This window comes from Amia ocellicauda, chromosome 7, assembly GCF_036373705.1.
Source record: "Amia ocellicauda isolate fAmiCal2 chromosome 7, fAmiCal2.hap1, whole genome shotgun sequence".
NCBI classification, from domain to species: Eukaryota; Metazoa; Chordata; class Actinopteri; order Amiiformes; family Amiidae; genus Amia; species Amia ocellicauda.
This window is the reverse complement of record NC_089856.1, coordinates 43,699,939-43,715,271: the sequence shown is the minus strand read 5'-3', so window position 1 is coordinate 43,715,271 and position 15,333 is coordinate 43,699,939. Positions and strand designations below refer to the sequence as shown.

General features: G+C 41.1%; 1 protein-coding gene across 1 annotated transcript; it reads right to left on the bottom strand.

Moving 5' to 3' along the window:
* Nucleotides 1-269: 269 nt before the first annotated feature.
* Nucleotides 270-14,830, bottom strand: LOC136753963 (uncharacterized). Its single transcript, XM_066710342.1, has 15 exons — nucleotides 14,751-14,830; nucleotides 14,461-14,695; nucleotides 11,440-11,502; nucleotides 11,122-11,304; nucleotides 10,208-10,488; nucleotides 9,448-9,722; nucleotides 9,119-9,181; nucleotides 8,690-8,827; nucleotides 7,477-7,733; nucleotides 7,195-7,288; nucleotides 6,889-6,945; nucleotides 6,326-6,463; nucleotides 5,557-5,813; nucleotides 3,567-3,651; nucleotides 270-2,735 (listed from the first exon to the last, which is right to left on the bottom strand). The coding sequence occupies exons 1-15, from the start codon at nucleotides 14,828-14,830 to the stop codon at nucleotides 2,545-2,547; spliced, it is 2,397 nt and encodes a 798-aa protein (XP_066566439.1). The 3' UTR covers nucleotides 270-2,544.
* Nucleotides 14,831-15,333: the final 503 nt, after the last annotated feature.

Below are 15,333 nucleotides of genomic sequence, written 5' to 3'. Positions count from 1 at the left end.
ATTCGTTTTAGTCTGTGCCAAATACGGCCTCCTGTCCTGACCAGTGATGTCCCCCCCCATAAACTAACAGTAAAGTTAAATCAACATTTATTTGTGTTCTAGGTAAGTTGGTATTGTGATTTTATTTGAATTTATGTATTTAAATATCAGCTACAGCCATTTAGAAATAATAATAATAACACAAACTTTTAAATCAATAGAACTGTTACTTTATTGTTACACATCTCTGCACTCTGAGCATGATTGAGGAAAAAAAAAATATATACATATATATAGTGTTAGTGTTTGCTTGGAGATCATGTGACAAGGCGTTGTTAAAAGTAACTATGTACTTGTACTCCAAGTACTTTTTAAATGAGCTACTTTTTACTTTTACTTGAGTAGTTTTTTATACCAGTACTTTTACTTCTACTTGAGTAAAATTTAATCAAAGTAACAGTACTTCTACTTGAGTAGGATTTTTCAGTACTCTTTTCACCTCTGGCACTAGATTAACCCAGCATTTCTGATTGTCTTAGATAGGCTGAAATGTGCAACAGCAAACGTCTGGGTCTTACTGGGACTGTAAAGTTGTCAGCTGGTGCTTTATTTGTCATTTCACAACAGACTTTAGCACCACTGTGTTCATTTCATGTTGCAATGTGAAGAGTCAAAATACACTCAGTGTCTGCCACAAGGTTATCAGGTTTCTACTCAACCTTTGGTTCCAGATAATTACATGGATTCAATTCTTTGAACATTCAACAACACTGTTCCATGGTTGATTCAGGTTCGATATCTTGACAACAGATAAACTGTTGCTTCTATCAACTGCCATCTTCCTAACTTCCTAATTTACTGTATGCAGTGCAGTTTTACAAGCCTTTTATTACATTCACGTCAACAGCTCTATACACAGGGCTGAATCTCTGTTCATTATCATCTGTTTTCTGAGCTGTTTTGAGAAACCTACTCTCATCTAAGTCCTGCTCATACATCAATACAAAAATGAATACATTTAAAATAATATTCAACACTACCTTTTAGAGGTTCCAATAACTGGACTAGACAGGAGTTGTCGGCAGTGAGGTGCGCATTTTCCTCAAGAACACTGTCAAACACTCTAAGAAGTAAAGGTTCTAATAAGAACCTTTTAGGGTTCCTGGGGTTGATGGAGGTTCTTGAACCAAGGTTCCTTGCAAACAAGGATCCTTAAAGAACCTTGAATGTATCTTAAATCAACTGCGATAATACAAAGTGCTCTTTGATTGGCAACAGAATTAGCTTTCTGTGACAAGGCAGTGTTTTTCTATTAACAAAATGTATAACGAAGGACTGCCATGGAGGGGAACCCAGGTGCAGAGAGAGAGATAGTCAAGGACAGGCTGGGGTCAATGCCGGCAAACAGTGATGTTCAGGAGGATCCAGAAGGTGTAGTGAATAAGGCAAGCAGAGGGTCAGAGATCAGGCCAACAGGTTGGTAGAGAGAATCCAGGAATCAGGTGTCAGGCATTAAGTAGAGGTCATAAACAAAGGACACAGGGAACACTTAGAATTGCTACTGGAGAGAAGACAAGACTTAGCATCAAATACGACTCACAGAGGGGGTTAAATGTGTAGCAGAGGGAGCAGAGGGCAGTGAAGGACAGTGCTGGTCCAATGGGAATTGAGGATGATGGAGGAAACGCACACGGTGCCGAGGAATGTAAAGTGGCTGATTGCTGGGGAATGCGAGAGCTAGTATTCTGGTGATGATGACCTCTGGTGGTGAACGTGTGAATTGTGGGATGTGTGGGATGAAACAGTGACAAAATGATTGATGGAAATTGTGACAGATTTTTAATTTATTATTATTTATTACTGCTAGCTAATTACTTATGAATTGTATTTAATAACCTAATAAAATTACATGTCATCTGTTGTTCTTGAAATGTGTATTCAAATGTATGTATTCTGTTTTATTCTAGAATGTGTTTACTATTGTATTATTGTTAATGTTACATTCATTGGATGTTGACCATGATCACATCATAATAAATCAAAATAAATAAGGTTAGGTTACCATACGTCTGTTTTCTCCCAAAATATGTATGGGATTTTGCCTTGATCGTCCTTTTCCACACTGAACTACAGTGGCCTGTGTGCGTGTCTTAATATTGACATGCATGTTTAGAAGAGGCCTGTAATCATATATGTTTCTATCCTTGGGTCTGTGTGCTCAGAAGAGTGGTGTGCTGTCCGTAGCAGACATTGCTTTAGTCAGAAATTAATGTGCATACAACTGTAAGCAGGATCGTTGAGCGCATTGACGAAACTGCACAGCAGTGTGAGTGGCAGCTGACCAGACATTTAAACTATCAGCTAAACTGACTACATGCTCCACAGAAGAGCCACGTCAAAAACCTTCCATCATGTTTTCATGTGTTTCCCATACATTTCTTATGTGATTTTCTGTTGACTTGCATTTCAAATGTGATTCTCATGCCTTATTTCAAACACCACACATTTACAATGTTTCAATACACATTTTCTAACAATGTAATGCATATAAATCTGCGTACATTTTCAGTAGGGAGGTAATGATACTGTTGTTTGTTGTGGTTCAGTAGTTGAAGATATTGGGGACTGGGGTGATTTTGTTGCTGCTGAAGGCTGGTTTGGGATATTTGTAGATGATATTGCTGATTGGCTTGTTTCTGAATGTTCTGTACCTGAGATTGTGGTTGTGGACGTAGCTGTTTTCGTTACAAATGGACCTGCAGAAATAATCATATATATTTATAAAATTATAACATTGTAGATGATGATCATATTTTTTTTTCAAGTTTTATATTAATCTTAAACACATGAATTGTGTTTATAAATTCTCTATAAACAAACATTATTAATAGACCGGTAATAACCACCTAGTGACATTCACAAATGATTAACTGCATGTTATTGACAAAGAAAACATTGCTCCCATATGTTCACACCTTATAAACGTTTAATTATTCACCAATAGATTTGTTTATGAATCACTTATAAAGTGAAATACACACCCGATGCTCACGATTCTACATGCATAGAAGCGCCTAGAAGAAAATGTTATGCAATCGAGGCGAGTGGGGGCCACCCCTGTAGCTCCCAGAAACAAAGGCACATGCATTGAGCTTTCACGATATAGCCCCCATTGTAGTATATGGAACAACTACCACAAATCCCCACTAGTGGCATAAAAACGCTGCTTTATCCTGTGTTTTAATGCCCCCCCAGAAGCTGGCATCCACTTGCCTCAGCCTTACATCTCGCAGCTCCCGGGGGCTGCACACGGTAGTTGTTCCATAGACTACAGTGGGGGCAATATCGTGAAGGCTCAATACATGTGCCTTTGTTTCCGGGAGCTACAGGGGCGGCCCCCACTTGCCTCGACTGCATAAAAAAAAATTCTACTAGGCGCTTCAATGCTTGTAGAATCGCAAGGATCGGGTGAAATATACAACCCCTTGGGATTGTAGCCAATATTTCTTATGATTGAAATGGTATAAGTAACTGATTTTGTCTCACTTTGATTTCATCAGCTTTCTTGAGCTATGCATTTGTATTACCTGAGCATCCTCCAGGTTTAATAGATATGTCATCGACTGCAACATCTGAGCGGTAATCCGTTCCCCTTCGCCCCTCAAGAATAATCTGGAGAAGGCACAGTGTGTTTTCAAAATGATTACACTCTGATGGACTTTCAATCATAGTGAACACAGGAGAATGTCTAAGCAATTACTGAGTTTATTCTTAATCAACAGAAAGAGCAAACTGAGTTGCGTTATTTACAGTGAAGAAAAAAAGTATTTGATCCCCTGCTGATTTTGTACGTTTGCCGACTGACAAAGAAATGATCAGTCTATAATTGTAATGGTAGGTGTATATTAACAGTGAGAGACAAAAAAACAACAAAAAAATCCAGAAAAACGCATTTCAAAAAAGTTATAAATAGATTTGCATGTTAATGAGGGAAATAAGTATTTGACCACTTCGACTTAGTACTTGGTGGCAAAACCCTTGTTGGCAATCACAGAGGTCAGACGTTTCTTGTAGTTGGCCACCAGGTTTGCACACATCTGAGGAGGGATTTTGTCCCACTCCTCTTTGCAAATCCTCTCCAAGTCATTAAGGTTTCGAGGCTGACGTTTGGCAACTCGAACCTTCAGCTCCCTCCACAGATTTTCTATAGGATTAAGGTCTAGAGACTGGCTAGGCCACTCCAGGACCTTAATGTGCTTCTTCTTGAGCCACTCCTTTGTTGCCTTGGCTGTGTGTTTTGGGTCATTGTCATGCTGGAATACCCATCCACGACCCATTTTCAATGCCCTGGCTGAGGGAAGGAGGTTCTCACCCAAGATTTGACGGTACATGGCCCCGTCCATCGTCCCTTTGATGCGGTGCAGTTGTCCTGTCCCCTTAGCAGAAAAACACCCCCAAAGCATAATGTTTCCACCTCCATGTTTGACAGTGGGGATGGTGTTCTTGGTGTCATTCCTCCTCCTCCAAACACGGCGAGTTGAGTTGATGCCAAAGAGCTCGATTTTGGTCTCATCTGACCACAACACTTTCACCCAATTCTCCTCTGAATCATTCAGATGTTCATTGGCAAACTTCAGACGGGCCTGTACATGTGCTTTCTTGAGCAGGGGGACCTTGCGGGTGCTGCAGGATTTCAGTCCTTCACGGCGTAGTGTGTTACCAATTGTTTTCTTGGTGACTATGGTCCCAGCTGCTTTGACATCATTAACAAGATCCTCCCGTGTAGTTCTGGGCTGATTCCTCACCGTTCTCATGATCATTGAAACTCCACGAGGTGAGATCTTGCATGGAGCCCCAGACTGAGGGAGACTGACAGTTATTTTGTGTTTCTTCCATTTGCGAATAATCGCACCAACTGTTGTCACCTTCTCACCAAGCTGCTCGGCGATGGTCTTGTAGCCCATTCCAGCCTTGTGTAGGTCTACAATCTTGTCCCTGACATCCTTGGACAGCTCTTTGGTCTTGGCCATGGTGGAGAGTTTGGAATCTGATTGATTGATTGCTTCTGTGGACAGGTGTCTTTTATACAGGTAACGAGCTGAGTTTAGGAGCACTCCCTTTAAGAGAGTCTCAGCTCGTTACCTGTATAAAAGACACCTGGGAGCCAGAAATCTTGCTGATTGATAGGGGATCAAATACTTTTTTCACTCATTAACATGCAAATCAATGTATAACTTTTTTGAAATGCGTTTTTCTGGATTTGTTTGTTGTTATTCTGTCTCTCACTGTTAAAATACACCTACCATTAAAATTATAGACTGATCATTTCTTTGTCAGTGGGTAAATGTACAAAATCAGCAGGGGATCAATTACTTTTTACCCTCACTGTAATTCTGGCTGAATATTCAATTTAATTGACCAAAGAGATAACAGATATTCTATGTTTAACACAAAAGTAACATCCATTCTTAAAGTATTTTAATTGCTTTACAGTGTTTACTGTATAACAATTTGAGCCCCTTAATGTTTCCAGTATGAAGAAAAACCTTCAATATCTTTCAGCTGAGCTTAAGTTACCTGGAATGGTCCAGACACATTCAGATCCACCTCGGCTCTGAGCCACGTGTCTCCCTGGTTGTTCCTCATTGACCATACTTTTAGAGTTCTTCGGTTCTCCAGCAGGTACACAGCCAGGCCCATAGTGTCGGCTGTCCCATATATGTGATACCAAAACTGCAGACACTGATGGCCTGTGTCTGTAATCTCAGGGCTGAGAAGTCGGGCAGTGTCTCCATTATAAACACCATCTCCCTCGATGTACATATAGTAGCCGCCTGAAAGCCATCAGAAACAGACAGTGATTAACACGAAGAGGCTCTCTCATCTGCACTCTGAAAGAAAGAAAACATTTTAGTAGGACTTATTTCAGACAACTTTATTATCACAAAAAGGCAATATGTTTTTATTTAGACTGTAGGGAACTCAAATCACAAAGCCTGTTGTGGATGAAAATGTTAAGATGAAAATTTAAAATGCAAAAACAGGCAAAACAAAATAGTATGCCACACTAAAATAATCCTTGCAATCCTCAAATAACCATTACTATGCTTCCAGTAATTTTGGTTTAGCTGCATCTACAATATTATTTATTTTGTATGTTTTATTGACCACATTTAATTACAAGGTTTCAAAAGCTTCTAGCTTCCCTACTTTTGAAAACCTTTTTCATGGTACTTATTTATAATTGCCAATTAGAACAACTGACATCACAGAAAATGCAGATTATATTAAATTGTCCTTTCAATTTAAACAGCCAGGAAGACACATGATTTGAGCATAGCCTCACCTCCAGTAGTGTGGTCAAATGATGGCCCAGTCAAAGAGGAAGGGGTGGAGCCACGGAGCCTCATCCAATTAAAGCTGTCTGTGAGCAGCTGTGTCCATCCACAGATGTCCTTGTCAAAGTTGCAGTCGAAAAAGGCAGCTGAAACAATTCCAGTTTCATATGTAATTACATTAACAGCAATTAGAACTGATGGAAGCTACACAATTAACACTGTGGTGTATTATGATGGTAAACCAATGTTTATAATGTTTCAGAACATAAAAATGTACTGCAAATGGTGTCATATAAAGAGTTTAGGTACATAAAAAAGTGCACAAACAGCAAAAGCATCTTGCCTTTCTTACATTTCACTTCAGCACAATGTGATCACAAGTTTATACTAATTACTAAAGTTTGAAATCCATTCATTGACTATTAGGACCAAACAACAACCTCAGAAGCCCCTTGGTGTGTTTCTATCTAATTAATTGAAATTTGTGCATTTTCAAATTACCCAGAGTTTACAGTAAGCTGCATTTATTTGTATTAAGCAGTGCAAAATAAATTAAGCACATTAATTTTACCTGGGTCAGGATTTGCAGTGGTTAAAGGGTTTGAGCCCACCTCTGTGTTTGAGGAGACTGTTAGTGAAGAAAAATAAATAAAATGATTTCAAGGTCTTTTACAATGCATGTGTATAAATAAAATAACTTAATCCCTCTCTGTCTCATCCATCTCTGTTTTGAGATTAGATCCTTTAATTGGGGATTTTAAAAGTGTACTTTTATCACTTACATGTCTTGGGAGTGCCAAAGACAGACTACTTAATATCTGTATAAAAAAGGCCACTACATACAGTACATATTGCTACATACATGACTTTGACTTACAAGAGCAGGATCCAGACTGTATTGAGATATCATCCACGGCAACATCCGATCTGTAGTCTATTCCTCTAATTCCCTCAAAAATAAGATGGAATAACTGTGAAATAAAGAGCATGCCAAAATAGGTTTAAGAGTCAGCCCTTCGGGAAATTCGCACTCAGCAAGTAACTGATGACAGTAAATCTGATTGGAATTGCATTTGAAAACACTGAACTCCTTACTCTTATTCTAAAGAATAGTGTTACAAAAAAACAATAATTATCTGCTGTGCAATTTGATGGTTACCTGGAATTTTCCGGAAACCGTGATTTCCACCTGTGCCTTGTGCCACATGTCACCCTGGTTTCCCTTCTTTGACCAGATCCTGACAGCTTTTCTGATCTCCAGATAGTACACATTCAGACCCATTGCATCACCCACTCCATACATGTGATACCAAAACTGCAAGCACTGACGGCCGCTAGCGATGCACTCAGGGCTGAGTATGCGAGCTGAGTCCCCAAGGTAGACCCCATCGCCTTCGATGTACATGTAATAGCCATCTGAAAAGGACTCAGGCAGTTATAATGTGCAAAGTTACAACAATGCTTGGCAAGTCATGTCACTCTTTAGCTGCTGATACCAGAATACACAGATTCACTGAAATACCATATATGTTAATATTTGCTGCAAAAATCTCCAAATAACTACAGTCTTCATGAAAAATAAATCCTTTATAGTAATTTATAATGCCACTGAATAAAATTGGTTAAATTTTACGCTGTGAAAGTAAACATCGCCACTAGCATTGTCAAGCCCCTCTGTTCGAGATGGTTTATAAACACGTATCAACACACAAAACACAATCTGAACTATATCATCTGAGAAATATGCAATGTTGTTTTTAATGATTTGGATTATGCTTCGCAAAATGTGGACTACTCTACTATGGGAGTGACACTTTACTTTTATTCTTTGCATTATTTATTTTGTATGATTGTGTGCTTAATCATTTGTATTATTCAGCTTTATGTTATACTGCCTAAAATCTCATACCGAATACGTATATGGACCGGCTATGGCAGCATATAATCAGGGTTAGCCGATGTGGAACTAGGTGTTGGGATTTAGCATCTGGAAGCACTGAACATTTTATTTTCCTGTGCACCATCCACATACATTTCTCCTCGCAAAAAGGTGAAAAATAGGAAGGGTCATGAAAATTTGTCACACAAAAATATTTACTTATATGGTAAGCCCATTCTGAAAACAACAGCAAAATCTTGTTATCTTATACCTTATTTGCTTGAAATAGATTTTGAGACTAGAATAGATAAAGTGACTTGAAGTCAGTGCCTGACCAGAGACATCATATAATTATTGTCTATTGTATTGTATTCTAATCATTACTTGTGTTACCACTGTCCAAATATTTTATACTGTTTTTAATGTATGAATCTGTTATTAACTGGCTTGTAAAGAAATAATCCATTCCAGCAGCATTATTCTGTTCACTTACATCCAGTACTGTGGTCCTGAGACGGCCCTGTCAATTCAGAAGGGGTGGGTCCACTGAGTCTCGTCCAATCAAAGCTGTCCGTTATGAGTTGTTGCCACCCGCATACGCCATAGTCGAAGTTGCAGGACAAGGGGCAAACTAGAAAAAGAAAAATCCACAAAGTTAATATTTTAATAAGACTATATGATGCATATTTTAAAATCACTCAGATAAAGAAGGTTGGTTTGTCTTGGTCTTTAGTTTGTCTGGAGATGCCCAGATAGAAATTGTCCAAAATTAGCAATCCACCTTCTCCATAAATTTAATTTGCATAAATAAAAAAAAAAAACTAGTTTTCGATCAACAGAAAAGTGGGAACCCTTCTACATAATACTGGTTTTGTAACTTGCTCAGAAAACAATGTATTTTTAAAATGTGTAATTTGCATACCTCCTGGAGAAACTGCTGTGGTTGTTGTGGAAGTGGTGGCTGGGGCTGGGGTTGTAAAATTGGCTGGAATACAAAGAATTAAGTAAATAAATAATTCAATGCCTACAGGGAGAGGAAGATTAGTTTTATTACATATTTTTTAACATCTGTGATCATTTATATCAACATTGCTCCCCACTAATCACATTAAAGGTGTAACATTTAATTTACACTAATACGTCATTTCAGTTAAAGGCTATGTTTGAAGACATGCCCAGACTCCCGTTGTGTTGGTGACTATGGTGCCTGATGGTCAAGCTCAGTTTACAGCATCTCCTCCCCGGACTCACCACAAACCGTGGCCTCTCTCCACTCCTCCAAGTCAGCCTCAGCCACTTCACAGGCGGCTGCATAGGACTCCAGAGATGAGCAGAGCTGCCGTCTGTCCCCCCGGGAGGCACAGTGATCGTAGATGCAGCTCTCCTCATAAGGCTGGGGGTGAACAAACCAATGGCATCCTGTGAACGGGCCGAGTGGTGAGTAAAGTATGCTGCACTCCCGCTGGGCTTCAGCCTTCAGATCGGGATCACAAGAGGGGAGCGGAGGAGGAGGATTGGAGGGGCAGCTGAAAAACAACAAGAATCGACACGGTTGTGTGTAATTGTCTCGGTGGGCTTTCATAAACCTGGGTGTTGGTGCTCTAGTGTAAATCAGGAAGGTGTGTTCAATCAGGCAGACACTGTGTTCAAAAACAATCCATTTTTATACAGGTTTATTTTAATAATCCTGGCACATTTTGCATTCAGTACCGGTACAGTAGTGTTCATAATAAAACAGGAGAAAGTGCTAACACTATCAGGTGTGCCAATCAAAAGAAAGAAAGAAATCGGCAAAATAAAATTACAGTGCAGCACTCACTCAATAAATATAAGCAAAGGTTAATTAATACACAAATAACAGCACATAAATTGATTATTTAGCTTTGCATTCTGATGTACGTCTTCAAAAAAATAGTTACACAATAGTTACACAACTGAACTGTGTGTCTCAGGAGGCATTTGGAAAATAAAAAAATATATATGAATGCAGTCTTGTCGCGGCCTCACTTACGTCCACTCATCATCCTGAACCCTCCAGCTGTTTCCAAACTCCTCAACAGTGTTGGCGACTGTGCCGCTCGGAGTCGTAAAATCGTCCCCCTGTCTGTCCGTATAGGTCCCACAGAGTCCACACATGTTGGCCTTGTATCGCTCATCGATCTGCACGAAAAGCTGATTGCCATCAAACAAAAGTCGTAGCCCGAAGGAGGTCTCCACTTGGATGTAGGCACCCTGCTGCGACACCTTCACTCTAGGCTCATTCACGGGAGGCCGCACCAAACTGCCATTGGCCTGTGGAGAGAAGCAGAGGTGTGGGTTCAGCTGCATGGTGATATAATTAAACAAATGACACAGTGTGTTGAGCTGAATCAACCCCTGGGCTGTGCAAAGCATTGGGAATCGTGTTCGACAAATTCAATACATTTAAAGTCCTTTACAGGGAATTACTTTTTTGTCTCTTCTGTCCTACAACTGCCTACTATTGCCCGGTTATTATGAGTTACCTCTGAACTGTTGTGTGCATTTCAGTGTTTTAGATTTTGCTCCATCATTAGAGTGCCCCCCAGTGGTTAAAATGGGGAAGGCTTCTATGTGCAACACAGGTGTGGTGTAATCTGGAGATCATTGACTTGGTGGTGACAAACCGTGGACTGAATGTAACCTCAGCAAAGTGAATACCTTTTCCCAAACATAATGTTTACTTAATAAATATACTGCACATCATGTTACAAAATGGCTGGAAAAATATAGTAAATAAATGTGAAAACTACATTTGCCTGGAATAGAATTAAATATACATCTCTCATCACTTTCTCTGTTACTTTAAATAGACTTTTTTGAGTATGTGTGTGTGTATACAATATTCTTTAAAGTAAATGTCTATATATACTGTGTGAGTATATATAACATTTGATATATACTCACATAAACCTTCTTGTCCTTTCGCAGTGTTATGTAAAGCCCGTGGACTTCCAAAGACACAGAGTTCAGCGTGGACAGGGACGGGTTGCCCTGGCGCTCGTTTCTGCTGGTCACAGTGAAGCGGACGGTGGTGTTGCCACAGGTCTTCGCCACCGTGTAGTTGCAAGACCCTTGGAAGTTGTAAATCTTTTCATCAAAGGTTAGGTAGTGGGGGTCCCCAAAGATGTGACAAGTTACCACATTCGCTTGGTAGCAGCCCCGGGTCCCATCCTTAACTTTACACACTTCATTGTCTTGACAGGATACCGGGGAACACGTTACGTTGTCCCATCCCAGACACTTACACTTGGTCTTGCAGTCTAGAGCCACAAAAGTCTCTTCTTTCTGTGAGCAAAGACAACACAGCTCTGAGAGGAATGAGGCAATGAATGACGTTTTTCCCCTCGGTAATTTCACTGTCCTCTCGATTAACACTTACTGTAGTACACCCGGCTAAACTCATGTAAAGTATGTTAAAGCAAAGTGAAATAATAGTAAACTAAGATACAAACTTTAGGAAACCATGTTGAGGTAATGTAGAGGCAAAGTAAAAACATGGACTTAAATCAATTTAAACGAGATACATTTATTGTTGAATATATTTTCTCTGCAGTCAGATACTGAAAAATCACAAAGAAGGAAGTGACAGGGAATCAAAGAATATAATTACTCCAGTGAAAAAGAGCCATATATTTTTTTAAATAAGTGTCTTATTTACCTCATAATATTGGCCATTTATCCAGCAGCCACAGTCCTTGGTAGAAACACATTTCCCTCCACTGAGCACGAAGCCTGAGTCACACTCACATCCCTCCACACAGGGACTCTTGCAACTCCGTGGGGCGTCCAGGTCTGTGCAGCTGGCTGGACAAGCACTCGAGCAAACACTATAGTGGCTGTCGACAGGACAGGTAAAGGCTGGGAAGGACAACAAAAACACATTCTGGTTTTAATTATTTGAAATGTCAGATCCAAAAACGACATCCCTTTACTTGAAATAATTTTAATTCATTGTTTTCAATGTGATCATTTTGTTAAAATAGATTTGTATATTTGAAAATGTTTACCTTTCTAATTTTCATCTATTTTTGTATAGTTTTATTTTTAATTGTGAATTGTGTATAATAAGAAGGAATGGAATAAGATAAGAAGGAATGAGAACCCCAGTAAAAAAACTATTGGCTTTGAAACTTTGCCTACTCTTTTCAGTTGTGTTCTCTCCCTCTCTCACCCCCCACTGGTCAATCATGGGAGTCCTGCTGGTCAGGTACTTCCATATCAAGATTCATCCCACCAGGCCTTCTGGAAGTTGTAGTGCTCTCATGTCCCTCCTAGCAATAAGCTACAATATACTCCGATCAGCCATAACATTATGAGCACTGACAGGTGAAGTGAATAACACTGATAATCTCATTATCATGGCACCTGTCAGTGGGTGGGATATATTAGGCAGCAAGTGAACATTTTGTCCTCAAAGTTGATGTGTTAGAAGCAGGAAAAGTGGGCAAGCGTAAGGATCTGAGCGACTTTGACAAGGGCCGAATTGTGATGGCTAGATGACTGGGTCAGAGCATCTCCAAAACTGCAGCTCTTGTGGGGTGTTCCCGGTCTGCAGTGGTCAGTACCTATCAAAAGTGCTCCAAGGAAGGAAAAGCGGTGAACCGGTGACAGGGTCATGGGCGGCCAAGGCTCGTTGATGCACATGGGGAGTGAAGGCTGGCCCATGTGGTCTGATCCAACAGACGAGCTACTGTAGCTCAAATTGCTGAAAAAGTTAATGCTGGTTCCGATAGAAAGGTGTCAGAACACACAGTGCATCACAGTTTGTTGCGTATGGGGCTGCGTAACCGCAGACCAGTCAGGGTGCCCATGCTGACCCCTGTCCACTGCCGAAAGCACCTACAATGGGCACGTGAGCATCAGAACTGGACCACTGAGCAATGGAAGAAGGTGGCCTGGTCTGATGAATCACGAGTTCAAGGTGTTGACTTGGCCTCCAAATTCCCCAGATCTCAATCCAATCGAGCATCTGTGGGTTGTGCTGGACAAACAAGTCCGATCCATGGAGGCCCCACCTCGCAACTTACAGGACTTAAAGGATCTGTTGCTAACGTCTTGGTGCCAGATACCACAGCACACCTTCAGAGCTCTAGTGGAGTCCATGCCTTGACGGGTCAGGGCTGTTTTGGTGGCAAAAGGGGGACCTACACAATATTAGGCAGGTGGTCATAATGTTATGGCTGATCGCTGTATACATATTCTGATTACACTGAGGAGGGAGCTGCTCTTGTAGTTCTTGTAGCTGCTATAGTTCTTCAACTTCTCAGGAGGCAAATCCAAACTCTCCTGTGTCTTGTGCTCATTGTCCGACATTTTCCATTGGTAAACACTGGGTATTTAAAATCTATGTAACTATTTTCGACACTTGCATTTCCTTGGTACATCAACTCAACGGTATCTAGAAATCCAAATAATCTAAAATCAGTCACATGCCTTACTAAATTCAGATACATACGACAGAAGGTGGAATTCCTCCAAGGTGGCAGGTCCAGTCCAACGCTCTGGCAGGCGTCTGCATAAGCTTGTAAGGCATGGCAGAAAACTCCCGGGTCACCATGAAGCGCGCACATGTCGAAAACACAGCTCTCGAAGAAGCTCCCTGGGCTGATGACTGAAGAGCACTGGGCAAACTGGCCATTCGGGGATGTTATCATTCCACATGCATCTTCACTTCCATACATTTGTTCTTCCGTGTGGAGGCATGGGTGGGGCAGCAGAGCAGGCCTACATGTGGGGTTGCCCAAGCTGACTTGCCAGCTGTTTCCCAGCTCAGTACTATCCCTGGCTTGTGAGCCATTGGGCATCATGTAGTCATCTTCTCTGAAGTTGTTGAAATTGCCACACATGCCACATATCTTGTTGGAATACAGGCTGGGCACCCTCACTTCCACTGCGTGTTCTACGTCATAAGAAACCACCAGGTCGAAATCTGTCTTCAGGACAATAAACCTCCCGCTCCTGCCGACTCTCACCGGACCTCCAGGTAAGATGACTGGAAGAGTTCTCCAAACCCCGTTAACCTGGAGTTGGGGATATGAAGTTTGGAAACATTCAATAAATATAGGATAACAAGGTGCTTGGTTCATTCTATAGAGCAGAATCTTGTGGTTGACTAAATATAGTTCAATTTTTTTCAGCTGTTGCATAATTATGATTACTTTTATTAATTATTATAAGCAAATCAATTATGGTGCCCTTCACAATTGTCTCCACCATTACTGTGATGGAAGATGTCTCACTTACCATGACTCTGCCACTCTCATTTTTCAGCATGGAAATATTGTATCCGAGGACTTCCACAAACACTTGTTGAATGTAAGAAACGGAGGACTGGCCCCGCTCTTCGTTCTTAGCCTCGATGCTGAAGAAAGGCAGAGACGAGGAGTTGGTGCAGAGCTTGGCCAGCGTGTAGGTGCATGTTCCCATGAAGTGATGGACGGCCTTGTCGAAGGTGACGTAGTGGGGGTCATTGTGGACCCTGCAGATGCCCGCGGTGGATGCATAGCAGCCAGGCACCCCGTTCAATATCCCACAGTGTCGGTCTGATGGGCAGGATGCTGGGATGCACGGCAGTTGGTCCCCCCGGGAAGGACATGAACATCGAGTTGAGCATGTGTCATCAGTCCAGAATTGGGCACCAGTGGAATAACGCCTTCCGTTGATCCAACAGTCACACTGGTCTCTGGGTACACACCTGCCCTCTTCCAGAAGATAACCTGGGTCACAGACGCACCCTCCACTACAAGGCACATCACAAGAGGAGGGGGCATTTGGCACGGCACATGTGGTAGGACATGCAGAGGCACATGGCTCATAATGGCTGTGTGGGGCACACTCCTCGCCTGGGGAGAGAAAGACATTCTAGTGTTAGTTTATAACAAAATGCAGAGAGTTATTTCTCAACCTTCATGTGGATTATAGTTCAACTTTGATTCAGTAATTAAATAGATAAATAAAAGCTGACTTGAGAGCCCAGCATTAAGATAAAAGCATATCAAATATAAGTCCACTGGTCCAGGTATGACTGCTGCTTCTATCAGATGTTGCCTTTAAGTGTTTCATTCATACAGTGCAGTTCTACTGGCCTTCAATTCATTTCTGTTCAACAACTCAACG